We start from the raw sequence: 27,930 nt of genomic DNA on the forward strand, positions 1-27,930 counted from the left end.
GCCTTGCAAATCCAGTCGAGCAGGATATCACCTTGTCCTCCTGATTTCTGAATCATGTGAGAATACACTCCCACACAAAAACTGAAAAACCTGACTGTACAAAAAGGGTCATTGGACCATTCCATATTGCCAGGTAGGCTGGGCCACTTTTGTGCAGTAGCACTTTTGTGCTACTGAAGAGTTTTGCCAGTGGTCTACCAATACACTACCATGCCAACTTCCCCAATCATTACCTAGACTCCTGGTCTTTCCTGAAAATGTATCAGCTAGTGCTGGTTCTTCCTATTCACAAACTATGCAAGTAGTGCTTGGGCCCCTCACCTGCAGCAAGTAAGATTGGCATCATACATTTGCATCTTTCCACTCATTTGGGTTCAAGGGTTATATAGTAAAAGCAATGGTTCTTAATTGATAAAAAATCACTTGGATTGGATTTGGAGCTTCAGGTTGGTGGAGATCTTCTTCAGTACTTCTTCAGTACTATTTTCTAAAGCTACATTTAGAACGATTTGTTATTCAAGTTCAAGGAAAAAACACAGCAGGAGAAGTACTGGGTGAACATGATGAGCAGCAGCAGATGATCGTGAAGGAGGGATTAAGGAATATTACGCAAAGGTTAAATGTGACCTCGGTGGAGGATGTAAACATGGGTAAGTCGGGGTGGGTGGTACACTAAGTCATGTGCAGGTAGATTCTTGGGTATTATTGTTTGGAAGTGAATCCAGTGTTGACCAGAGAAGGATGAGTTCCTTGTTTTAGTCTTGGTTCCTCTGACATTTTCTATTTCTTAGTTGTTGTTTTTTGTCACTGTCATGCTTGTCTTACTCTGTAGGCCCAAGATTGCTGGTTGTTGCTTGGTGACGGGGGCAGATATAAAATGTATGATAAAAATATTTGATACATGATTGATATTTCATTCTATTGGAACTAACACAGCATCACTGGACAACTTAACATGCTTGGAGAAAAGAAGGTAGAGGAGGGCCATCCTATCCAACTTGAACAATCGAGGCCAGTTATGTTCTGCAGGACTCCTGGCCAAGAATTGCTGTGGCATCACTGGGGGTCAAACCAGTAATCTCCTAATGACAGAGCCAGCGCTTAGATAGCTGCACCACTCTGAAGTATGTTTTTGAAACGTTAGCAACCTTTACATGAAATGTGATGAGTGATGAAACGTAACTAATTACTGAATTACTGAATAGCAATGCTAAGTGTTATAGCAGATAGCATGTATACTGAGAATATACTGAATTTGTTGGTATGGCTTCGTTAGCAAACCTGAGCATCATCTACACAACTATTCTGTATGATACCGAAGATGTGCATTGTTCCATCCACACATTTGCCCTAAATTGCCTAAACTAACCAATGGGAACGATGAAGGAAAGATGACATAAAATAGTGTGTCACACTGGAATGAATGCAGGCCTCAGCCATATCTCCTGTCACCTCCCGAGAAAGCCACTTGGTGGCACTCTCTGACCGCAAAGTCCAGAGAAACTTGCAAGAAACAGCTCCCTCTCAATCTTTCTTCTTCCTTCCTTTCCTTTATATTGTGTATCACTTGTTCTATAAGTACAACGACCCTGTTTTGGTACGCCAGCTCTAGTCCAGAACAGTAGTGCTGGGAAAGTACTACATAGTACTGCACAGTCTGTCCCAGCTTCTCTTATTCAGTTTGCCACAGAGTGGGCTCATGATATCTGGATCAGCTCTGTATTATTTGATTAGGAAAAAAAAAAGCCCAAACAGTGTTATCTCAGATCTAGACTTATTTACCCACAACTCGGAAGATGATGACAGCCTGAGAAGGATTAGGAAGAAGCAGGCTCCCTGAGGGCCTAGACATAGAGAGCAAGAAGGCCATATCCGAAGCTTTACTGGGCTGAGAGAGTGAGAGCAAATGCTACAGTCATTTATTTCTTATTGCAACACAACAGAGTGCTCTCTTCCATCCTGTACAAATGAGAGATGTGTCTGTATGTTTCAATAAAGTAGTTGTACAAGTCTTGTAGTATTTGGACCAGTCGTCTCGAACCCTTGTCCTAGAACAAAGGTGTGACCTCAGGGGCCGGAGTTCAGCTCAGTTTCTACACCTGCTGATTTACAGGTGAGTAGAATCGGGTGTGTTTGACCAGAAAGAGCACAGAACTGTGCAGGAACCCAACCCTTCAAGACCGGATTTGCCAAGCCCTGGCCTAGAGAGTTGCCTTCCTGCAGGTTTCAACTCCAGCCCTAATCTAACACACCCCATTCAGCCAATCAGGGACTTCTGAAGGCTGTGATTAGTTGGTGTCAATCTGCGTTCTTGTCCGGACTTCAGAAGTTCATATGTACCAAAGTACGCTTCGAATGGCCGGGTGTGTTCTTGCTCCTGCCGTGTTATCGAGGAGAGGATGCATCAGGACGTGACTTGTGTGGACTTGGCACAGCCAAACATCCCAGAATGCATCACACACCACGCTGCTGTTCCCATTGCAGAATTGCCGTACTGTGTCCTCCCTACCAGCGGCTCACAAGTTGAGCTTGCCAGGTCAGTACTACCAAGTACACCAGGCTGAACTCTGCTCTAAAGTCTGCAGGAAGGACACTTTCTAGGAGAAGGGGTGGTGACCACTGATTTAGAAATTAGCGTAACACTAATGATGGGGCACAATGTAACTATTGTAAATGAACTACCATGAAAAAAGAATGATATGCATTGTGATACTAAAAAATACAGGAAATTTCACCTGATTTGACCAGAAATCAATGACCCAACACTCAACAGGTTTCCACAGGACACGTAAAAAAGTCTCCTACAGTCCTAAAGTGTCATCACCTGACCCACAGGTAGCTCTTGCCACAGCTGATGTCAAAGTACAGCAGCTACCATCAGAAATGGACTTCAGGGGAGTGGTACAAGCAGGAACAAGACGCAAAGCTTTTCTTTTGTTTATTTGTTGTTGTCCATTTAACTTCCATTTAAGGTTGGAGTAAAATAAATGATATCGGGCAGATCTAATCTGCTTCTGGTAGCACAACGTGTTCCATATCATTTGTCGCTGCTTCGGACGTTGGACGTCCCGTGATGAGACTGTTGTGAATGCGCACACTGCAGTGGCGATGCTGAATTGATATATTGTGCAGCCCTAATGGGCAGACAGGCAAAGTAAATGAAAATAGGCCTCTGTATAGACGGGGGGTCTTGCTCACTGGGGGTCTTTGATCCTTCATGTTGTTTCTTATTTATCTCTGTCTTTTACTAATTATGTAAAGCTGTTGTGATGACAACAGTTGTAAAAAGCACTGTACAAATAAATTTGACTTGACTTGACTCGACTATAGATTCACAGATTCACATGAACTGTTGGCACTGGAAATGAAGACGCATCCATCCTGCAACAGTTCAAATCTTGCCTCTCGTAATGCAGAATCCTTTTAACAGGGTTGTAGATGTTGATTGATACTCAATACTCAATACTCAATATTAATCAAGCATATTTCTTTTTTTAGATATTATGCTGGGCTGTCTTTCACTATGGTCGTGTGAGAAAACTTAGCACACTCCATTAAAACCTGTGTCTTCAACATATTTAAACATATGGTCATTTAATATTAATTTGAATTATATTGCGAGATGGACGGAACATAACTAAACAACTGAAGAAAAAGGTAGGACAGCCCTATTTATTACCACCTCAAATGCCTTAACTTAGAAGCAGGTGCTCCACATCAGCTGCGGATGATTAGAACATGGTTAGGGGGGATTCTGGAGGAGCCTGTCTAACTGAAACTTCAGATCGTTGAAATGAGTGGGATCATAATGGCGAGACTCAAAGAGCTCTCTGAGATCCTAAAATGTCATCACGGGCCCTACAGGCAGCTCTTGCCACAGCCTCTACCATCAGAAAGGGGGACTTCAGGGGAGTGGTAATGAGAGGCAGTGGCAGGATTGTTCGATACCCAGCCTCGGCAAGCTGCCACTGTTGGGCCCTTCAGAGCAAGGCCGCAGCAGTGGCTGCCCATCGCTCCAGGCACGTGTGCTCACTGACCACTGTGTGTACTGTGTTTCACTGGTGTGTATGAGTGTGTGTGTGCGTTCACTACACGGATGGGATAAAAAGCGGACCCCAAAATCCATCTGTGTCTGTGACAAACGGTGCATATGGATATGGTTGTCTACAAGCAGAGAGACGACACAACCTTTAAACATCATTATTATTATTATTTTTTTTTACAATTTAACTTACTAAACTAACAATCTCATAACTTTTTTTTAATATTTAAGCTGATTAGAAAAAAAAAGTAAAACGTTTTATTATATATATATATATATATATATATATTATGTTATATTATATTATATATATATATATATATATATATATATATATATATATATATATATATATATATATATATATATATTATTAGTTAGGTGGTGGGGGGCATGTGCTGGGCGGTGTTTGGCTGTAGTGGAGAGGATGGGCCGCTGACTCCTCCCCCGGTCTCCAGCCTCCCTCACTTCACTGACTGGGAGCTGTTGCGCGCCTGTCAGCCGCCCAGCAGAAACAGTAAGTAACAGCATCGGAGCGCAGAGGAGAGGAGAGGAAGAGGAGGAGGAGAGGAAGAGAGACAGAGAGAGAGAGAGAGAGAGAGAGAGAGAGAGAACGAGAGTCTGGGAGAGGGATTTCTGTTGGGATTTTACTAAAACGGGAGTCTGGATCAAGACTAGAGGGGACTGACGAAGAACCATGGCTACGGAGACGACGTCTTGCACGGGCTCCACTTTGCTGCAGCCCATCAGCGAGATGATCGACCTTCCCCTGGACCAGGTAGGTATCTAGCTGCTAGCGTTCAAATCGCTCATGCTCTCGTTTTTAAGCTGCACTGTTTGTTTGTTTGTTTGTTTGTTTGTTTGTTTCTTCAGCTTATTAACACATTAGCTAGTAACCAACTGCATAGCTAGCTAGCTAACACAACCTGAACAGCTGACGGTAACTAAGCTAGCTAACTAGCTAGCTAACACTAACTAACCTATAGATACCTCAGAGCGAGAGCTAGCGACCGTCCCCAGGGCTCAAGTGTGTTTTCATGAAGATGTCGAAACGTCTGCCAAGTCAAGCCTCCTGTTTTGGAGCATTTTGGACCAACTCCTGCCACCCTTACCCCTTTCATATTTCATTTTTCCAGACGCTGAAGTTCCAGCTAGCTGGGAGGGATGGCCAGCGATAACAGGCTCGAGCTGAGGAGCGCTAGCTCGAGCTGTCTTTAGCTAGCTAACCTAACTACAGCAGCACGGACGATGTCCACGCTAGCCTGTTTACACAGCTCTGCTACTGGCAGAAACGGCAGGGAGAGCAAATGTCGTCCTTCTGAAACCAAGACAGTCATATTTCGGAGATATGCCCGTCATCCTCGTCACGTTTTCGAGCTGTGAAGGCAGTGGAAAGCAGTGGAAAGCAGTGGAAAGCAGTCGAGGGCCGTCTCCTCGCACTAATTTTAGAAGCCAGCAGGAGCTAGTTATATGGGTCACTGTTTAATGAATTGGCGAAAGCTTTGTCTCTGACATTAAGGAGAGTTGAGGGCACCCCCCTGCACCCTCACCCTCACCCTCACCCTTACCCTTACCCTCACTCTCCTCGACAGACATGTGAACTTTCTACCACTGGAGACAGTGAGCAGCAGGCTTTCCTGTTCCTTTCCTTTTTGCTGGTGCTGTTCATGTGACCAGCTGTCAGTCAGACTTGTCAGACTTGACAGTTTAGAGAGACTTTAATGGAGCTACGAGCTACGAAGCCTTCAGGTACCTTCAGGTATCGTAAGAAACACGCTCCCTGCAGTCTTTCTTTCCCTGCACTGAAGGATCTCCCACTCACATGGCAGGATCATCCAGATCAGGCTTGTCTTGGAGTTGTGTTGTGGGTGCGTCTCACCCCAGCACTTGGCTTGCCGAGTGAATTATTGATGATCCTGCCTTAGATCGGATGATCCACGGCTCTTCTCAGTGACCAGGCGTGTAAATGATGGCCCTCTTACAACCGCTTCACTTTGCTTTGTGCGCTATACACCGATCAGACGTGACACTAAAGCCAAGTACTTAATATTGCGTAGCTCCTCTTGGTGAAGCCAAATCAGTTCTGACTGGGGCTGGACGATATGGTAAAAATACTGTATATCACGACTCTCCCGTACTGAACACTGATTTGTATTCTACACCTGCTGCTCCTCGTCTAATTAAACCAGTGTAATTACACTGTTAGTAATGAGACCTGCAGCTGATCAGTGTTTATTAAGCACTGACAGTATCCTCGATCCTTTGTTATCACAATAACAAAACTGATCATGAGACAATAAAATACCACCAAATTGTCCAGCTCCACTTCTGACTCATTGAGACATGGACTCTACAAGTCCTCTGAGGATGTCCTGTGGTATCTGACACCAAGACATTAGCAGCAGATCCTTCACATCCTGAAAGTTGTGAGGTGAGGCCTCCAAAGATTACATCAGAGAGTCTTGGACGCCCCATGACTCTGTCTCAGGCTCCCCGTTTGTCCTTCTGTGGTAGATTAAGCACTAACCACTGCACACTGGGAACACCCCACAAGACTGGCCTGATGTTTTGAAGATGTTCTGACCCGGCCGTCCAGCCATCGCAGTTTGGCCCTTGTGAGAGATACTCACATCCTAAAAAATGCTTGCCCATTTTTGCTGCTTCCAACACATCGACCTCAGAAAAAAATGGCTGTTCACTTGCTGCCTCGTATGTACATCCAAAGTTAATCGCTTTACAGCAGTGGTTCTAATGTTGTGGCTGATCAGTATCAGTGTACAGACGTATAAGTTTGTAGACGGCAGCTCATTCAACCCCCCCTTGCGTCATTAAGGGGGAGTTTATAAGGAGTTGGTTCGCCATTGCTCTTCAGGGACAGCCTTACTCTACATGTCGGACATTGCTCTGAGGATTTGGTTGTAGACGCCACTTAGTATTGGGAATAGTGACCCTTTGGGTTGTTGGCGCCTGAAGCAGAGCATTCCATTTTTTCGGCAATGGGGGCATATTGAAGTCACTAATCAGAAGCGGTTTCTTGATGCCTTTGGATATAGTGTACGTGACTGATGTAGAAGTTCTCAACTTTCAAAATATAGAACCATGACCGCTCCAAGAAGCGTTTGAAGGCCTAATTGGTTCTTCACCTTGGTAGAGATTGGTCTTTATTGAAGAATTGATCTATGTAGCACCATAAAGGATTGTTGGGAAGTCCGAGATCCCTTTTCCAGTACTATGTAGAGCCTTTTTTTTGTACTTGGCCTGTCTGAGAATGCACATTAAGGCTGACCTTGATTTGTGTATGATTTGTTGTGGGTTGAAGTCCGGCAGCTAAGCGTATCTTGAACTTTTCAGTGAAAAGTCCGATGGATGTGCCATGCCATTAGATGTACCGTATCTTGTTCTTTTTATTTTTAACACCAGTAATCTAATCTGATGAATATCATAAACGGCATGAGTAATTGTTCAGTAAATAGTCTATCTGTACTTAGCACAGGCTTATATTAGGGGCTGTTCTGTCATGCCAGTGACTCACCGGAAGTTTCCTAAACTGTTCGCGTCCTACCCTGTGTCCCCATGGAGATGCCACTCCAACACTGAACAGCTCACAGCAGCTGGCTCGCTCCTGTGTGCTTCTCTCGCTTCTTTCGTCACTCGCATGCAGATACGACCAGGAATGCATCCCGAAATCCCCACCCATCAGCTCTGGAATGTAGAGAGGCAGTTTCACCCTGCTGTTAGACCTGCACGTCTCCCACCCTGTAGGCAAAGGAGAAGCAAAGAGCAATGAAAAGGCGAATTACTGGGCTAATTAAAGCTAGCCTGTTCATTGAGGGGTTACTGATCCTGTTTATAGTGTCTGCCAGGTTAGACTGAAGATGCTAATCATACAAAGAAAAAGTGAAAGGGAACGAAAGCAGCATCGCACAGCTTTTCCCCTTTGTTGTTTAAATGTCTGGTATTTGAAATCTGTACTGTGGATGATAAGCACCGATGCCTTTCACAGCAATGCAACTGCGGAGGGTTTGCTGTGTGATGAAGGCCTGGCTTGGTGTCCACCACGTGCTTTGCCCGGGTACAGGCAGCAATGAGGATGTCATGCCAGAGCTGGTGCTAATATGACAGGAATGAATAGCCAACTCCAGTCACTTCATGGCACTGAGGATCTACCTCTGGCCTCAGCTTCAGGCAGCTGAAGCATACAGCCTCCACAGGGAATAAGAACGGGGGTGGAATTTTGACGTACTGAACAAATGTAATTAATTCAGGCATGCCGACGACTCTGTTTAAAGCAGGGCCGCCAAGATTGCCGTAAATAGAAAGCTTTAAATAGCAAGGTTGAGGATACATGATCAGACATACACCCATTAGCCATAACATTAGGACCACTGACAGGGAATATGAAGTGGTTAACACTGATTATCATGTTACAGTGGCACCTGTAAAGGGGTGGGATATACTGTACGTATTAGGCATCAAGTAAACAGTCGGTTCTTGGAGTAGATAGGAAATGGTCAAGCTTAAAGATCTAACTAGAGATCACTAGAGCCAAATTGTGATGGCTAGACGTTTGGGTCAGAGCATCTCCAAAACATCAGGCAGGTCTTCTGAGGTGTTTCTGGTATACAGAGTCTGGTATACATACATCAGTACCGACCAAAGTAGTGGTCTAAGCAAGGACCACAAGTAAAGCAACTCATTAATGCACATAGGGAGCGAAGGCTAGCCCGTCTGGTCAGGTTTTAAAGCATCTTGGTGCTGGATTCCACAGGACTCCTTCAGAGGTGTTGTGGAGGCCTTGCCTTGACGGGTCGGAGCTGTTTTGGGGGCTCGAGTTGTACCCACACCATATTAGGCAGGTGGTTTTAATGTTATGGCTGATCAGGTCAGTGTACCTGTTGCCCTTTTACTTCTTGAAGCGAGTGGGGTAATTTGAGATACCATGGCCACCTCGCTGAGTATATGGTTCTGTCAATCAGACACGCCCATCGAGGAGTCATAGGTCCTCCTAACCGCAGGTTTCCTGACTCGTCTTGGAATCACTGTGGAATTTGTGATTGCTTTTATCAGTTCCTGCTCATATTTTAAGAAGGTGGAGGGGTTGGTGGCAGTGTTGACTAAGAGAACTGTGAATAATAGACCTTTTTCAAAGCCATTTTCTAAGATCATTTCTGTTAGATGTTGAGAATTGTCTGACATTTTAAACTGATATTTTTCTATAGCAGAAGAGCACAGTTTATGAGATGTTTATAAGATGCTCACCTGCTGTGCACAAAAAGTTGCATTTTATTCATTTAATGATATTTGATAACTTCTTTTGTGAATTTATTCTACAGTCCAGAGGAATAGAAATCAGGAGACTTGGAAGGCTTGGAAACCAGCTAGCTTTTATCTGTCCAGTCTATAACATGGGTAGGACTGCCAGTTTTAATGATATTAATAATCAAGTAATCTACTGATCATTTTGACGACTAATCAAGTAATCAAAGTTTTCAAAACAGGCAAAACAGTGGACTTAACTAAACAATAATAAACTGAGCAGGGCCTATCAAATATCCAAAAAGGCTCTACTGGAGCATCTCTCTCTTACAATTTAAATTATGCATCATCATCATCATGCCAATTACCCATTAATAATTGCTGATTCATCATGAAGCTTCATCTTTAATATTTCACTGACTGATTTGAATTTCTCTTTTGGACTTCAGTATCTGAGAGTAGTGCCTGACCGTGCGCATAGTGCCAAGGTCTAGTGCTTCTCGTCCCCTTTGAGCACAGCAGGAATGAGCGCGAGGCTGAGAGGTAATTTCTCAGAGGAGGCCGAAGCCTCTTTAATTGCTGCTCCTCTCGGGAAAGGAGCTATCTCTGATTGATTTCCCTCTGTTGTTGTTGCACTGCTGCGTTGTTATCTGTATTTCCCCCTCGATGAGTTAAAGTTCATTAAAGTTCATTTCTACAGAGTTAGAATTCTGCCAACAATCAGACTGCCACCCAGGCATTCATTAATAACGCCTTGAGCCAGCGGGGCTCACAGCCCTCTAGATTTGCCCAGTTCCAGGGCCTTTCATTTGGCTCATCCTCGTGGTAATGCCCGCTAGCCCAATTAGTTTAAGTGGGCTTAGCGTGGGGCTGTCTAAATATTGAGAGAAAGGATCATCGACTGTCCGGCTTTTAAGGATCAGAGGCTAAGTCTGTCTTAGTACTGACATGGGCAGCACAGTTTGAGTTCGCCATGTGTTTCTCTAGAGTCTTTTCAGTAGCCGAGAGTCGTGATTTCTGACAGCAGACAAGCTGGCCATCATGGACTGTTGTTGGCAGCTTGCTACATGAGGCGGCTCTCTATCACACACAATCAGTAAGTCTTGCAACAGTCATGTTTTAATCAGAAAGCAGGACTGTGTTGTTAGTTTCTTTATATATAGCTGACTAGTAATTGGGGTAGGTTTGCTAGAATTGCAGTTAGCAGTTTACTCCAGGTCAGCATAGCAACAGAACAGCATAACCAAAATGACACCGTGCATCTTGGCACCAGCTAGCCTAGCATTAGCTAGTAAACAGCTAAAAAATGTATCTGCTTTCATTTGAAAATAGGAATATAATGAAACTCTCCAGGACAGGTGAGGTTGTGTAACAGAGAGAACCCTCATGGTTGGCAGCCAGTAAACCATTGAGGGCATTCTTTTGGAACTCAGGCCCAAACCACACACACAGACACACACACACACACTTTCACTTTTGTGGCTTGAAACCCAAGCTTGCAGAAAGTAGCACAACTCTCTGAGGGAGTGGTCTATTCAGTGGACGGGTGCTGCTGATGTGGCATCCCCATCAAAGGAGAGTGCTGGGTCCCCAGCTACGCCATAACAGCTAACGGATTGCCTGTGATCACTTATGAGTGCCATCTATATACGGCCAGTTGTGCTCTCTCCGGCTGCTGATGGCGAAGCAGCATTACTTGGGATTCGAACTAACAGCTTTATTTGGGATCTGTATTATTTTGGCTCATGGATCTGTAGCTTCACACCTACCTGGTCCGGTGTTGACCATCTAACTTTTAGTGTGGCTCATTTTGACATATGCAAACACTCCAGAGGGTTCAGCACAAAACAAAAATACTGGTTCATCGTAAATCATGGGTCTCTGGCTGCTTCCGAGTGATCCCTGGTTCAGTTCGCTGCTGGTGGGAACACAATTTTATGAGGGTCCGCATCAATTCAACAGTTTGACTTTCTCTGTGCACAGCAGCACTGTACTGTCTGCATAATCTGCCTATTCTACATTATTATGACATAATAAAATAATAGTATTTTAGGATATAGTAATTATATTATAATTATAATATTATATCGTAGTATTATTTAGCAATATTAACGTCCACTACATGGGCAAAAGTATTGGGACAGTTGCTCACTCATTGCTTCTTCCGAAATCGATCCTGCTTTATCCTGTTTTTGTTGGAGTAAGGAAGGCTTTCTACTAGATTTTGGAGCATTGCTGTAAGGATTTGTTAAGGATCGTTAATGGGGTCAGGATTTTTGGAAGATTACCATCCCCCTTTCTTCCCCAACTCATCATGAAAGCATCATTCCAAAAAAACATGGTTCTACTTCTCCACAACTCTGCTCTAGCCCATGACTGGCATTAGTCTTGGTGCCAATAGCTTCATATTTATCTGTTCCAGAGAGTCCTTTTCTGTAGGCAATATTTCTCTACAGAGACTAGACATGCTGAGTGTGTGCATTTGCCCATCTGTGTCAGCAATGGGTTGCAACTTATTAATGTGCATTCATTAGAAGGGGTGTCTGATTGGTTAGGTGACCTGATGTGTACTGATGTTGAACTGATCTTTCATGAAGAACTAGATATCAAATAAATGTGTATTTTCATTATATGTAGAAGTCAAGACAAGACAAGACAACCATATACATCATTTGTGTCGGACACAGATAGGTCCATCCGTGCAGTTATGCAGTGAACACACACACACACACAAGCAAAACACACATAGTGACAGTAAGCACACGTGCCAGGAGCAGTGGGCAGCCATTGTTGCTGAGAGGGTGAAGGCCCTTGCTGTCGGGCCCAACAGTGGCAGCTTGCCGAACCCACAACCCTGTCATCAATAGCCCAGAGCTCTAACCGCTGAGCCACCACTGCCCCTTCATGGGTAGATCTATTCAGTACATTAGAGCAAGAGAATACCTTGTGAGGGATGGATCCTGATTTTAGTTTATAGAGTGTGTGTATTTCTGACCAATCAAAGAACACACTGAACACCTGCAGAATTTGCAGAATGTGGTACATTTTAGTCGTTGCAGTTTGAAACCAGCCAGACCAGAGGATAAAAACCTGATGCAGACTTCAGCAAGGCGTGAAAACCGCCTCAGCGTCTTTGCAGATGGCCATATGGAATTTGACATCGTTTTGGGCCCAAGCCAAAGCAAGGGAGAGGTTTGTTTAAAAAAATAATACTGTTACTTAATAATTTAAGTATGTCTTCAGGATGGTGATGCTCCACAGCTTTTGCACTGACGCTGACCAACAGGCTCAAACAAACAGCCAATCAAACCCAGCAAATTTCAGCTGAGGGGGGGTGGGGGGGTGTGTGGGACAAACAGTCAAATTCAACAGGACAACCAATCAAAATCTCCCTTACAGCTGGGGGTGAGCCCACAGACAGTGAAATTCAACAGGACAACCAATCAGAGTTCCCCTCTCTAACAGACCTACTAAACCTGGCAGGTAAGAGGTCAGTTAAGCAGGAAAAGCACAAAACAGGTGCACACAAGTGCAGGATTTGCCCACCCCTGGTCTAACTTAATGGCAGAACCAGTACGAATCTCCATTTCAGCCAGAGGTGAGACCACAGACAGTCAAATGCAGAAGGACAACAAATCAGAATCTCCATTTCAGCTGGGAGCAGAAGAACAGACAAATTTAAAGACGGGCAAATTCAGCTGTAGAACCAATCAGAGTCTCCGTTTAAGATGGGGGCATGACAACAGATAGTCTACATTTAATGGCAGGAATCAATCAGAGTCTTCATTTTAACCTCTTGATGTGGTTCAGAGATTTAGCACTGAGCTAGAGCTGGGCAATATGACGATATTTTATCGTATCATGATCAATTTTGTTACCGTGATAACAATATGCTTTTCTAAGCATACAGAGGATATTGTTAGTGCTTAATAAACACTGATCAGTTGCAGGTTTCATTACTAACAGTGTAATTAGACTGGTTTAATTAGATAGTAGATTTCTTTTTTATTTTTTTAGATATTTACAAACCAAACCCTGACACTGTTCATTAATGATGTTTATTGGGTTATTATATTTTTGCTCTGGCAGAGGCTGGGTATAGAGCTGTAAACTCTAAAGTAAAGTAAACTTTACTAATCAGTCCATCTCAACACAAAGTCAATGTCCAAAGAAAAAAACTATATATATATATATATATATATATATATATATATATATATATATATATATATATATATATATATGATCAGTCAATCTCCCATGACATTGCACATTATATTGCAGGCCTGCTGCCTCAAGTACATTTGCCACACCTCCTCTAAAGTATCCTGGCTAACTGATCTAGCCCAGGTTTCAATCCAGGTCACTATTCAGTAAAAAAAGCATCAGTTAAAGTTAGAGATGGCTTATTAGCATCTGTATGTATTACTGTCTGGTCTATATCAGCAGGATATGCTAGATCAGATATCTGAGGGGAAAAAGAAAGAGTCTGACCCTATCTTTTAACAAATCTAGCCTGAAGTAGCACACACTCGCTCTTTTGTGTAACACCTGACGTTGTCAGAGGCGTGTTTCTTCCTGTTGGGTAAATGAGTGTTTTGAGTAGTTGGAGCATAATAGTCTTCATTTAGATCCAAAACAAAGGGGTTCAGTTAAAAACAGCTCATTTTAAAGCAGAGTCGTTTTTAAAGAACAAATCTGGGATCTGTGTTGATATCTCATTGGTAACTTAAGGTATCAGTATTGGTATTCAGTGGCACTGTGTGTGTCTCTAAGGGCCTGCGACTCACAGGGGCCCAGAAAATGCATTAATTGAGTATTTTTGAAGAATTGTCATTGGAACAGTTGTGCAGGCTTTTGTAATATCTTCTGTTGGAGCCCAAAATTGTTGGGTATTGGCATCAAAAAGTGTTAGCCTTATGTTTTTCACTACATATCTGCTGATGCCGATGTATATACACCTGCTTAAAAAAATTACAGAGAAATATAACCTTTGTTTTGATCCAGAGGGTAATGAATACGCTCTGAAATATCGATGTTTTGTTGATGAATCACCTACTGATACCGATACGAGTCTGATATCATCGTTTATCCCTGGTATTGAATTAACCAGGCTAAAGCACAAGCAACTTCCTGGCCTCTGAATAGCCGAAGACTTTTGTCGCATCTTCAGTCAGTCCGTTTTTGAGACGTTTTCCCTCATAAAGTCATGGCTTGCTTCAGCTGGTGTCTGCTGCCGCTGTTTTCTTGAGTGAAGCATGTGGAGCCATTGATCCTGGGGGGCTGGATCTGCTTTAGGCACCGTTAGACCATGATACTTCAGAGCGGAAAGACGACGGGGGTGGGGGGCAAATTCAACGTGTAGAACACTGTTCACGGTTTTACCACTGCTGCTAATGATGATGATGATGAGGCCTCTGACAGCACTTATCCTTTAAGTACGGATAGGAAAAAGATCCTGGGCCGGGCCCTCTGCTTCCTGACACTGCTGATCTTTTGTGTGTCTTGTCTGTTGTGCATCATCATGTATCCTAGCAACTAGCAGCTCCAAAGCCTTCCAAGTCTGGAGAGATCCTGAGGGCGCAACGTCCAAATGAATGCAGGAGACCTATTTCTTATCCTAGTTGCAATTGGGAATCTGGAACAACAGACACCATTCAGCTCCCCTGGCAAGAAAAAGTGGGCCATGATCAGACCCGTGCACGTCCTGACTTTGCACCAAGGTTCGCCTCGCCCACTCACTCGGGGTAGATAACTCTTCAGCTACCCTCTTCAGATCCATGACACACATCTAGAGCAGTGTTTATGATTTATAGCCTGTATGTAGGATGGGGGTCCCTGTCGTGATCTCCTCTTCTGGGGGGAGGGAGGTGGCGGGGGTGCCATATAGGACCGCAAATAAAGACGGAGAGGTGAGATTGCATTCAAAGGGGAGCGTGTACCCGGAGAAGGCAGTCAAAGAGCAAGACAAAGCGACACACTGGGTACCAGGGGACACGCTCCCGTCCGCTTGCTGAGTGAGTCACAAGGCCTCTGAATGAAACAGCCATTCAGCCTGCGAACGAAATAGCCAAGTGATGAAAGGAGTGTGTGAGGCAGTGGCATCAATTCCTACATTAGGGCTGGCCGAGCTCGATGTGAGCGTGTGTTTTGACACTGTTGGCTGCTCTCATTTGCACATTTCAGCCATTCTCCTCCTTCAAGGGCAGTTCCTTGCCAGGGTTTATGAGGCCTCTGAGTTACTGCCTTATAGCTGCAGAAAAGAGCCTTACCGAAGGCTTGGCAACCCCATGCACAGTACAAGAGCCCATCCCCCACGCTGACAATTTTGCATAGTGTGTCTACCCTCAGGATGGAGAAATATCGTCCCTAAGCTTTGTGAACAGTGACCTGCTGGTGGTGCTTGAGGGTGGGGTCGGCTCTGTAAACCCCTGTAAAATTTAAAAAACAAATGATGTGGACTGCCGGCGTCCAACCAATCAGGGGCCTCTCTGCTTGCCTGTAAAATGCATTGTGGTGGGACAGCGTATACCAGTGTTAGTGATCTATACCTGGCAACTTGACGGGACACTTAGCAACGTAGCGAGCTGTGATGTGTAAGACCCCCTGCAATGGGTGGTTACTTTTCATCAATAAATCAATAAATCAATAAATATGGAAAAACATAAAAAACGAAGATGGGTGAATTCCGATGTGATTCCTCCTCCTATAAAGTTGACAATCTGGAGATATGAGGTTTTTGCGTGACCGGAGCGGATAGACAAGTAGCTACCATTATTAGCAACCGGTTAGCTAGCTAATGCCATGTGTGACTCTATGTGACTTTAGCTAGCTTCTGCACTTGCTAACATCAGCTTAGCTGTGTCAGTGTCTGCTCGTGACATCATTTTCATTTGTGCCAATCGATTACCGTTAAGGTAGTTCTAACGTTCCTGTGTTTGTTTGTTTGTTTTTTGTTTGTTTGTTTTTGTTGTTTTTTCGCTAATGTGGTGTCTTTGGGTAACGTTTCTGGGAGCTGTTGAGTTTCACAGCAGCTAGCTTAAGCTACTTTTTCCGCACATATCGACACACACTGATCCCAATATGTAAACATTAATACATAATAGAAACATTAATAGATCGTTAGTATGATAATGATACTGCTAATGATACTGATACTGATACGAGATCATCGTTCATTCCTGGTATTGAATAAACCTGGCTAAAGCACAAACAACTTCCTGGCCTCTAAGTAGCTGGAGACTTGTGTCGCGTATTTAGTCAGTCAGTTTTTGAGCCGTCATAAAGTCATAGCTGGTGTCTGCTGCCATTATTTTCTGGAGTGAAGCATGTAGAGCCAATGTGGTCTGGGCGATGGATCTCGTTAGTTTTGATACGATACTTTTATTGTCATTGCACAATGTACAACGAAATTGAGCAGCAATCCTTAAGGTGCTTAAACATACAATAAATAACAACTAAAAAAACTAAAATATACACACACATTTACACAGTGGATGATGAAAATATATACAATATAAATTTACAGATATTGCACAAGTAAGAGATTTTTCAAAATAAATATGGGAAAAGTTTTTTTCAGGTCCATGGTAGAGCTCTGTGAATGTGTGTGTGTTTTGCTGTGTTCAGTTCCCGTACAGCGCTGGGGTAAAAACTGTTTTACAGTCTGTTTGTCCTGGATGTGATGGACCTGAAGCGTTTTCCAGAGGGCAGCTGTTGGAACAGATGATGTCCAGGGTGAGAGGAGTCCTTCAGGATGCTAGCTGCCCTGCTGAGGCAGCGGGAGCTGAACAGGTCCTCCAGACTGGGCAGTGGACAGCCGGTGATCTTCTGGGCTGAGTTGATCACTCTCTGTAGTGCTCTCCTCCCTGCCGCTGAGCAGCTGACGTACCATGTTGAGATGCAGTAGGTCAACACACTCTCAATGGCACAGCGGTAGTAGGTTGTAGGTCGTAGGTTGTTGGTTGTTGGGGAGCTGCTGAGCTGTTGAGTTTCTAGGCTAAATCCTCCAGCTTTAGCACTACATATATAGCAGAGGGTGGCAAATACAGTCAAATGAACACAATGCTGTCTTAGCGCCGTAGCCCAGCAAGTCGTCTAGAGTACAATTAATACATTCTCAAATATTGGTTAGAAATATCGGGCAAATCCAGACACTGTCTGATACCACAGCAAATCTTTACCATTATGAGGCGAAAAACACGTTCTGCCGCTATCGGTGATCTTTTAAGCAGTGAATTTGCAGTGATTCCTTCATCTTCTTGGCCACTTTGGTCCATTTCAACATTAGAAACAAGCTCCAGAAACCTGAATCTACTCTTCAGTCGGATTTACATGCATTTTGCGTACAGTTGAGGTCGCTTTCCCTAGCGATGGCCTGTTGTGCACCGACTGTGCGTAGCTGGGCAGGGTGGATGCTAGCGCACTATCCTGTGGTGAAAGGTTGATTGCTGGTCTATTTATAGCCACGTATAGAGGCTGGACTTGTTGTGTCAACATACGCAGGAGTGGCGGAGGCCCTGCTGCTTGTGACGAGAACCTTTTGTGACAGAGAAAATTCTTCAGAGCACAAGAAACGGCTTCAGGCTTTGTAGCACATCTTTTGATGTACACGCAAGCACGAGGAAATAGGAGGCTGACTAATAGTGGAAGCAGCTATGGCATGCACACAGCGTTCGGTTGGATTCGCACTTCTGACAACAACAACATTGTCCTGTTCAGGCTGCTTGACAGATATTGAGACGTGTCCTTGTTATTCTTTCTTTTATTCAGCATCTCGTTTTAGGAATCCTGATGGCTGTGAATCTCTCGCTGGCGATTCATCAGCAGGTGGAATTGAAGCTTTCTGTGTGCTGCCATGTTTTCTATTACACACATACACAAGGCTTCCTTTGTTGTTGGATGCACTGTATTTTCCCCTCCTAAGGAATCATGCAAACTAGAGCTGGGCAATATGATGATATATGATGATATTTAGCATTGTTGCTACAAATGTCATCCCAGTATGTCACAGTATGCCTTTCTAAGTATATCGTGGAGGTCCCAGTACTTCTAGACCGCTGGCCAATGCAAGGTTCTTTACGAAGAGAGCATATTTAATTGGATTGTTTTTATGCAGTGCGAAATGTGTCCTCTGCATTTTACCCATCTGTGGTTATAAACACACACACACTAGTGAACTAGGGACAGTGAGCGCACACACACCCAGAGCGGTGGGCAGCCAGGGAGCAGAGAAGGTGAAGAGCCTTGCTCAAAGGCCCAACAGTGTGACCTTGCCGAGCCCGGGTATTGAACCCACAACCCTGTCATCAATATCAATGGTACTTTAACTTTAGTTCGATATGTTTTCATAGTTAGTTATTGGCATTGTTTGATGTCGATCAGATGTGTAATTCATCATCATTGTCTTAGCTGTTCAGGTTATATTAGTCACATATTGGTACTTGAGCTTTAATTCCTACAGCCTTCATAGCATTTGCACTACCTGTGAACAGAGTTTATCTCTGCGAAGTACACCCTCAGTCACGGTGAAGCCATACAGTATGTACACACTGCACTGTATCTGTTTGATTAGACAAATGTCCTATCAGTGAAATAGCCAGCATTGAAAAGTTCAACAAATGCGAAACGTGTTTAAAGAAGAAAGGAGCCATATTCATTCCATAATGTCATTTTTAAGAAATGTTAGACTCAAATATGGCCTCTAAAATAGTAAAACCTTACAAATGCATGGCTAAAATTAGACTGAATATTTTAGAAATCTAATTGAATACAACTTTGCATTAAATGGTTTTGGTTTTCATCAATTAAAACTAGATTAAAACTAACGTTAACCAACTTTCTAAAATGTGACTATAGCTCATTTACATTATAGTCAAAAGACTAAGACTAAAACCTGCCCACTGTACCACTAATGTATGCTCTGGCTGTTGTTTCTATTTAGTTCTAGTCTTTAGATTTGAGCTCAGGTCTACTAGTGTTTGTTTTGATGGCAATATAGTCTTAAAACCTCTCCCTACATACAGTACCAGTTAATGTTTTGCACACACCTGAATGCGTGTCGGTCATCATCGTCTTAAAAACGTGTGATCTAAATGCCAGGATGACCATATTATAAAATATTGTTATATTTTGGATTTCCAAAAAAATATGGAATTTATTGGTCTTGATAAAGTAGTAATTTTTTATGTTTTCATTTGTGTTGCACTGACATTTAATGGAGCTTTTACATGACCCCTTTTTGTTTGTCTGTTTGTTTTGGTTGTGTCTAAGCTTGTTTAAACCTTTTTACGTAGAGATGTGTATTTGAATGTGAAACTGCTGCATAAGCACTTTTTTATTTCTAAACTGGCTTTTTTTCTGTTCTGAAGTGTGATTTGCAACAATTTTTAAAAATCTATTTTATATATTTATAATTATGTATATAATTATATATTTTATTTATTTCAATATAAATATATTTTTTCATAGCTCTGAACCTGTTCAGTTACTCAACCAGTGAATTCTGTTCTTTCAAACTTATTATATCTTATTTGGGATAAAAAAAAAAAATGCACGGTTTTTATAAAAAGTGGAACGCTAAATATCAGTCGGAGTCAGAGTTGGTATCGGAACTCAGTATCGGCCGATACTTGAATCTTGTATTGGTATCGGGAAGGAAAAAGTGGTATCTGTGCATCCCTAGCATTAATGTCCATTAATATACTGCAGCTGCATGTTAGGTGATAATGTGGAGAATGTGAGGGTGCAGTAAGGCAGGGACTGATTTGCTGCATGCAGTGATGGAAGCTGTTAAGCCTGCTTGCTGACGCTGGCTGACGATCAGGCTGTGTCTGGCTGCCGTGCTCTGCGAGAGACAGGTTGTGCTTGATGTTGGACTTGTGCAGACAGGTCTCTCCTGTATCTCTTGCGCTCTGCTCTGCCCCGTGGCAACAGAAAAGACAAGAGGCAAGCAGCTAGCAGGGAGAACCGTCCCGCTCTGCTTTGTTAGTTACAGTATGTTCAGTATGATTTAACCCCTTGCATCCTAAACGCTAAAATATTCTGTGGATGAGCTTAAAGGAACAGAAACCACAAAACAGTTAATGATATTTGTCGTATCCGTTTTATGTTTTGGTCAGTAAATACATACATCAGATACCCTGAGTGGCTGTTTCATCTGCATATCCGTATTAAACCTTTAAACCCTTTTAAAGCCATGTGTGTGGCCCCTACCTCAGCTTGCCAACCTTAAATGATAGAAGGTATATATTAGCCTCATATAAGTTACTGATTCGTACTAATTCATAGTAGATACTGAATCATTCTTAGTGGTTATAGAATGATTTATAGTAGTTACTCAACAATTTCTAGTGGGTACTGAATAATTCATAGTAAATACTGAAAACTAATATTGGATACTTGGGGGGGGGTATTAAAATACTTTGTATGACTCTTGGACATGGTTTATATAGCAAATAAAATATTACACATTGCACATAAACATGCACTACAGATTTAAACCACTAAAAAAAATACAGTAATCCCATTGTGCTGGTGGTTTTACCACCTGGGGGCCTAAAGCTTAATATGACACTACTGCTTGGTTTAGATGTCAGCAAAAATACACAAATATAAGAATAACCTAAGATAAATTCACCCCCCTCCCCCCCTTTTCACTTTGACATAATGTGTATCTGGCAGTTGCTCTTTACATTGTGTTAGAATTGTCAGCCCCTCGGTATCGCGCCCTCCCCCGGGGGCGATTCCGAGCCGCCGCCCACAGGCCCAAATAAGGACTTCCTCCTCATTTGTGTTCATGTTTGATTCAGTGTGTCGAGTCATGATGATTGTGTTCACGTGTTACACTTGGGATTGGGGGGTATTTTAGGAGCCTCGACACCGCCATTCTGGGCCGAGAATAGTTCACGAGAGGTTCCCCGTACTGTAGAAGTGTGTTGAGGCCAGCTTCTGCTAACAGTTCACGTTTAGGAGCAGGTCACCCTGCCAATCAAGTCATCAGCGAGGCTCGTTCGCTCACGGCCAGGATTTACTGGCAACCCACTTCTCAGCTAGGCGACCCACGCTCACGGCAGCGCGCTGCGGTTCCAGGTTTGGTCAGCCTAACTGGTCCCCCAGCTCAACCCCCAGCCCCAGGTTCGTTTTGGTTGCATGTTTCTCGTCCCCTGTAAAGTTTCAGATTTGCCATTTTTATGTGAAAGTGACCAAACAAAGACAAAGATTATTTAGGCCACATTCTAATGAAACCTGGCAACTAGGCCGCTTAATAAACCGAACGGTATTGATATTGTTATAGGCCATACTGTGATGACGAAAATCCTGTCCATTGCCCAGACTTTTGTCAGGGGAATACTAAGCATGTGCTTAGCCTCAGCTGGAGCGGTTACAGATGGAGGCATGGCCCTGGATTACTATCTGTTGGCTCTGATATGCAAAACCTTTTGATTTTAGTCTCGCGTTTTCAACCGCTCCCTGCCGTTGTACGCCATTTTCAGGCCCATTCCCTCGCTGCGTGGGAGCATTTCTCAAAGCCTGTCAGATTCTGAAGATTTAGAAATTAGTCGGTTCGTTAACAACATCCCTTCAAAATGAAATTCTCACAGTCTTGCCTTTTGTGCTTTGTCTCCAGCAGTCTAAACGCTCAGTTTATCTGATTGATGAGTTCGTTCACGGTGTCTGTGTCTGGCTACTTCCAGACGAAGATTAATATCACCACTCTCACTCGTTTGACTTTCTTTTTACCACAGCTGATATAAGATCGGTACGGACTGTGTCTGAACGCATCTGGCATCAAAGAGAGGACCTGAAGAAAATGACAAAGCTGCACCCCCCCCCCTCCTTTTTCTGCAAGGAGCTCAGAACTAAGCTGCAGTGGAAGTGTCGCCTGTTCAGGGATCATTTCTGCCACTGTGGCCTCTTATCTCTGCCCTCGTGTTGTGCTGGATTGTCTTCCACGCTGGGATTTATTTTAGAAAAGGCCTGCTGAGACAGCCAATAAATACGCCCCAAGCCACACGATTCAGTGCAGGAGGAAGGGGAGAGTCTGTTGGCCAGCGGTCAGATGTGGAGTGGAGATAGTGAAGAAGACTCAGGCTGGTGTGATATTTAGAAAAGAGGTTCCTCTGGGTAAGGCATGTAGCAGGACCAGCTGTTGCAAGACGAGCAGGTCCCACCAAATCGATCTGTTTCTGACATCTGCAATTATGAGAAAGTATCGTTATTATAAGAGTTTCTGATGAACTAGTGAGATTAACAAAATGATGTGCTAAATGGACAAAAGTATTGGGACACCTGCTTATTCATTGTCTCTTCCATAATCAAAGACATTAAAACAGAGCTTGTCCTGCTTTTGTTGGAGTAACTGTCTCCTCTCTCTTGGGAAGGCTTTCTACTAGATGTTTGAGCTTTGCTGTGAGGATCTCATTGCATTCGGCAACAAGAGGCTTATCCCCATTTCCCCAACGCACCCCAAAAGTATTGGATAGAGCACCATCCATCATTCCAGAGAACACAGTTCTTCCACTGCCCCACAGCTCAATATGCTGGGGTGCTCTATACCCCTCTAACCCACATCATCTAGCCCATCTAGCCCTTGCCAGGCATTAGGCATAAGGCATACAACATACAGGTGCCAGTAGGTTCATGTTCATCTGCTCCAGGGAGTCGTATTCTTTCGGCAGTACTTCTCTACAGGGACTAGACGAGCTGTCTAGAACACATCTTGTGTTTATGTGATATCGTGTCGTAAAACCTGATGAGATGAGACCTGATTTAACTGTGGCAAGTGGTTGCAAATAAATAAAATGTGTTTAGAACTGAAACATAAGTAAAGCGATGGTGCCGATGCAAAACAGTTTAGTAATTTATTCAAATACCTTTTACATTTAAAACATGCAAATTAAAAATGCTGTTCGCTCATAGACTCAAACACTATATAAGATTAGAATGAATACACATGATATAAATACAAGAAAGCATAAAAAACATAAAAATAAATCAAAGGTAGTGTTACTGTAGTGGTATCGGCGGCGATATGGGCACTTACACACAGCATCGGTATCGGCAATAGAGAGCACCGAGACCATGAAGCTTACTGACGCCAGACACACAACCAGTAAACAGCCAGTCACAAATAGTTATTACCATTAAACAGACATTTAATGGAACTTTTGACACTTCCATGTGGTTTTTGATTCTAAAACCAAAGATTTAGGCAGCTTGTTTTAAGGCCACACACTGTAGTTTAGTATCACTATTTCATCTGTGTATATATATTTGTATATTTATATTTTGTATTTTTTTTTTTTTTGCTTATATTTCTATATTTCTATATTTTCATATTTTTATATTTTATTTTTTAACTTAAATGTAACATTCTATTTTTATTTTTTTATTTTGTATTTTTCTATTGCACTTTACTTCATTAAGTTAAGGTTTAGTTAAGTTTAAATGTAGATCTTTATTGTATAGCTTGATGTGGGCAGACTGTCATAAAAGCATTTCACTGCAAGTTATACTGTGTATGACTATGTATGTGACAAATAATTTTTTGATTTGATTTGATTTTTTATTTGATCTTTTTACGTAGACACAAATAAAAAGCTGTTTGGTCAAGTTTAGCAAGATTATTCTTCCCTACTTGCGATTTTCATTGTTTTATAGCTCTAAAACTTTCAAATGTGCAGTTACTCAACCAGTACATGCTGTTCTTTTTAAGGAGTATCAGGATTTATAGCCATCAATCGAGTATTTAAGTTGGTATCGGTACTCTGTATCGGCAGACTCTTGAAAATCTGGTATCGTATCGGAAGGGAAAAAGTGGTATCGGTTCATCCCTAACAAAAAGGAAGGAAGAATGTACTTGATGTCTTGGGTGCTGGTTGGAATTAAGTTAGAATTAAGTTCAGGTTGGTCCTCAGCAATTGTAAAGATTTGTTCAAGTTACTTTAATGATGAAGGAAAAAAGAAACAGGTGTTTAATGAAACGACTTATGTGTTTTTGCAACATATTTGATTAATTTACAAGCACTTGCTAAATTTTAATAATATAAATGAAAAGGGCCATTTTTCCATTTTTTGGTTTTAAGTCACTGCTCATTTTATTAATGTTACTTGTCTGCAAATAATAAAAGTGCACTGTCCAGATAAATAGCTTTTTAAATATAATTTTTTTCTCATGTGCCTGAGGCTTTTGCATAGGCCTGTATTTAATCATACACACACACAATGAATTGCATTAACATTTAAGTGACATTCTGGTTTAATAGCTTTTTAGTTTGTCAGTAGTTTGAGCATGATGGCCTATTTTTAGGTCATCAGCTAAATTTCAGGCTTAGTAGTCTTCCGTTTGACATTGTCCTAATCTCAAGATTTCAGGACTGGTATCTGTATAGGACATTTAAAAAAATGTAAAATGATAAGTAACTGTGAAGGGTTATTATCACAGACTTGTGATAATAACCCTGATGGAAGGTCATCTTTAAGCAAATATGCCCTGCTTTAGAAAATCTCCATTCTGAATGCCGCCTGGTGAATTATGACGAGGCCCAGCGTGAACTGCTGTCCAAGTTTGGTGGAGTTATGCAAGGGCATTAAGTTAACTTTGGCATGGGATGTTTCTCTGGAACCATGCCTGCTCTCTAGCAAGCCAGGCGTACCTCTTAACCGTGTTACTGAGGGATAATCAGACAGTTTCAGGCCAAGTAGATAGGTGATCAAAAATATTTACTGTGGTTGCTCGGCATTGTGGTAGTTAACATCTGTACAAGAACATCTGTATCCTGGATATTTACTACTGGTAGAAAATATACATGGCATCTAACCTGCTACTTACATAGGCATTATCTGGAATTGGGTTTTGTGAGACAGAGGTCATTCATTGTTTACTAATCTGTTTGTTAACTGGACCAACATATTTGCCATCTTACCTTACTTCACTTAATGTTGCTTAACAAAAAGGATCTTTCTAACTTTACTTAACATTAAATACAAACATTTGAAAGCTAAATTCATCTAATGTTAATTCGCCAATTATTTGCTAGCCAACTTCACCTGATGTTAATTAACCCAACATTAATTAAATAAGTAATCTAACATTAAAAAGCGAACTTTTCCTAACATTCGTTAAAAAAACTAGCTTCACCCAATGTTCATTAACCAAACATCTAGCCAACGTCACCCAATGTTCATTAACCAAACATCTAGCCAATGTCACCCAATGTTCATTAACCAAACATCTACCTAGCTTAACCCAATGTTCATCAACCAAACATTTAGCTTACGTCAACCAATGTTCATTAACCAAACATCTAGCTAACCTCACCCAATGTTCATTAACCAAACATCTAGCTAACCTCACCCAATGTTCATTAACCAAACATCTAGCTAGCATCACCCAATGTTTATTAACAGAACATCTAGCTAACCTCACCCAATGTTCATTAACCAAACATCTTGCCAGCATCACCAAAGGTTAATTAACCAAACATATACCTAGCTTAACCCAATGTTCATCAACAAAACATCTAGCTAACGTCACCCAATGTTCATTAACCAAACATCTAGCTAGCCTCACCCAATGTTCATTAACCAAACATCTAGCTAGCATCACCCAATGTTTATTAACAAAACATCTAGCTAACCTCACCCAATGTTCATTAACCAAACATCTAGCTAACCTCACCCAATGTTCATTGACCAAACATCTAGCTAACGTCACCCAATATTCATTAACCAAACATCTAGCTAGCTTCACACAATGTTTATTAACCAAACATCTAGCCAGCATCACCAAAGGTTAATTAACCAAACATCTACCTAGCTTAACCCAATGTTCATCAACCAAACATCTAGCTAACGTCACCCAATGTTCATTAACCAAACATCTAGCTAACCTCACCCAATGTTCATTGACCAAACATCTAGCTAACGTCACCCAATATTCATTAACCAAACATCTAGCTAACGTCACCCAATGTTCATTGACCAAACATCTAGCTAACGTCACCCAATGTTCATTAACCAAACATCTAGCTAACCTCACCCAATGTTCATTAACCAAACATCTAGCTAACCTCACCCAATGTTCATTGACCAAACATCTAGCTAACGTCACCCAATATTCATTAACCAAACATCTAGCTAACGTCACCCAATGTTCATCAACCAAACATCTAGCTAACGTCACCCAATGTTCATTAACCAAACATCTAGCTAACCTCACCCAATGTTCATTGACCAAACATCTAGCTAACGTCACCCAATATTCATTAACCAAACATCTAGCTAACGTCACCCAATGTTCATTAACCAAACATCTAGCTAGCCTCACCAAAGGTTAATTAACCAAACATCGACCTAGCTTAACCCAATGTTCATCAACCAAACATCTAGCTAACGTCACCCAGTGCTCATTAACCAAACATCCAGCTAACATCATGTGCTATCCGGTGCCGACTAGAGAAGGATGGGTTGCCCTTTTGAGTCTTGGTTCCTCTCGCAGTTTCTTCATCTTGATCTGACAGAGTTGTTCCTTGTCACTGTCGCCACTGGCTTTATCAAAAGAGGCTCGGACCCCGGATCTCTGTAAAGCTGCTTTGCGACAGCATTCGTTGTGAAAAACGCTAATAGAAATACGTCTGAAGTGAATCGAATTAACATCACCTAACGCTCATTAACTGCTGGAGACAGTTCCTTTTTTTCCTTTATTTACTACATACGCTGTTCTTCGGATACCTGTTGCAGCTTGAAGAAAGTGACGTGAAGGATTAGCTGTGATCAGGCCTCTGTCAGAAGCGCTTACTTGTTGGAGAGAAATCAAGCACAGCTGCCTTTTTGTCTTTCTAGATGACTCTGGTTCTGTTGTGCAGTGGGTTGCTTGGATACATAACTTGAGCTCTTCTGTCGGTTAACTCTCATGTGAAGCAGTGAACTGTAGGCAAGCTTATTCACCCTTTGCTGTTCGGCAACTGCCAAACCAGAAAGCACAGGAATCCTAATGCTGTGCTGATCTGAGCAGATACTTTGTGATGATGATGATTGCTGTGTGCAGGTGTGTCCAGATTCTGAGCATTCTTCATAGTGTGTTTATGCTCTGAGCAGGTCTGTCATTACGGCAAAGGCATGTTTTAATATAGGCCCGCATGCAGAGTAAGACTATGACTGATAGGACCAGAAGTATGTTCATACACTGTTAGGGCTGTTAGTGTCTCTCTAGTATTAACAATATACAGCTACTCTACATTTGAACAATATACAGAGAACAATAGTATACACAGTATACATAGACTATACCAGGACATTTCTATACAGTGTGCTTTACAGTGTTATTCACGGAATAGCAGTATGCAGCACTATACAGATTAAATATTGTGCAACCACAGCAGTGTAAACATGAAATTAATAATGGTGCAGTAAAGCAGTATATATATAAGCAGGATAAGAGTGATAATAGTTTTCAGTAATATCTATGGCCTGTAGCTGATGATGGTGATCAGCTGTTGATGAACGTGATGGCCTGAGGGAAAAAGCTATTCTTGTATCTGACAGTCTTAGTGGACATAGTTCTGTAGAGCAGCTGACAGAGGTTGAGACCAGGGTGTGAGGAGTCTGTAAGGATTTTCTCTGCCCATTTA

At 42.3% G+C, this 27,930-nt stretch overlaps 1 protein-coding gene across 1 annotated transcript in view; it reads left to right on the forward strand.

Annotated features, from left to right (window-relative positions):
• Positions 1-4,550: 4,550 nt before the first annotated feature.
• mboat2a (membrane bound O-acyltransferase domain containing 2a) overlaps positions 4,551-27,930 on the forward strand; it is an 82,510-nt gene continuing 59,130 nt past the window's right edge. The window contains exon 1 of the mRNA XM_072689650.1: positions 4,551-4,820. Within this exon, the coding sequence (XP_072545751.1) occupies positions 4,740-4,820 (81 nt within the window). The 5' untranslated portion in view covers positions 4,551-4,739. The remainder of the gene's footprint in view (positions 4,821-27,930) is intronic.

Source organism: Salminus brasiliensis, chromosome 10, assembly GCF_030463535.1.
Source record: "Salminus brasiliensis chromosome 10, fSalBra1.hap2, whole genome shotgun sequence".
Classification (NCBI taxonomy): domain Eukaryota; kingdom Metazoa; phylum Chordata; class Actinopteri; order Characiformes; family Bryconidae; genus Salminus; species Salminus brasiliensis.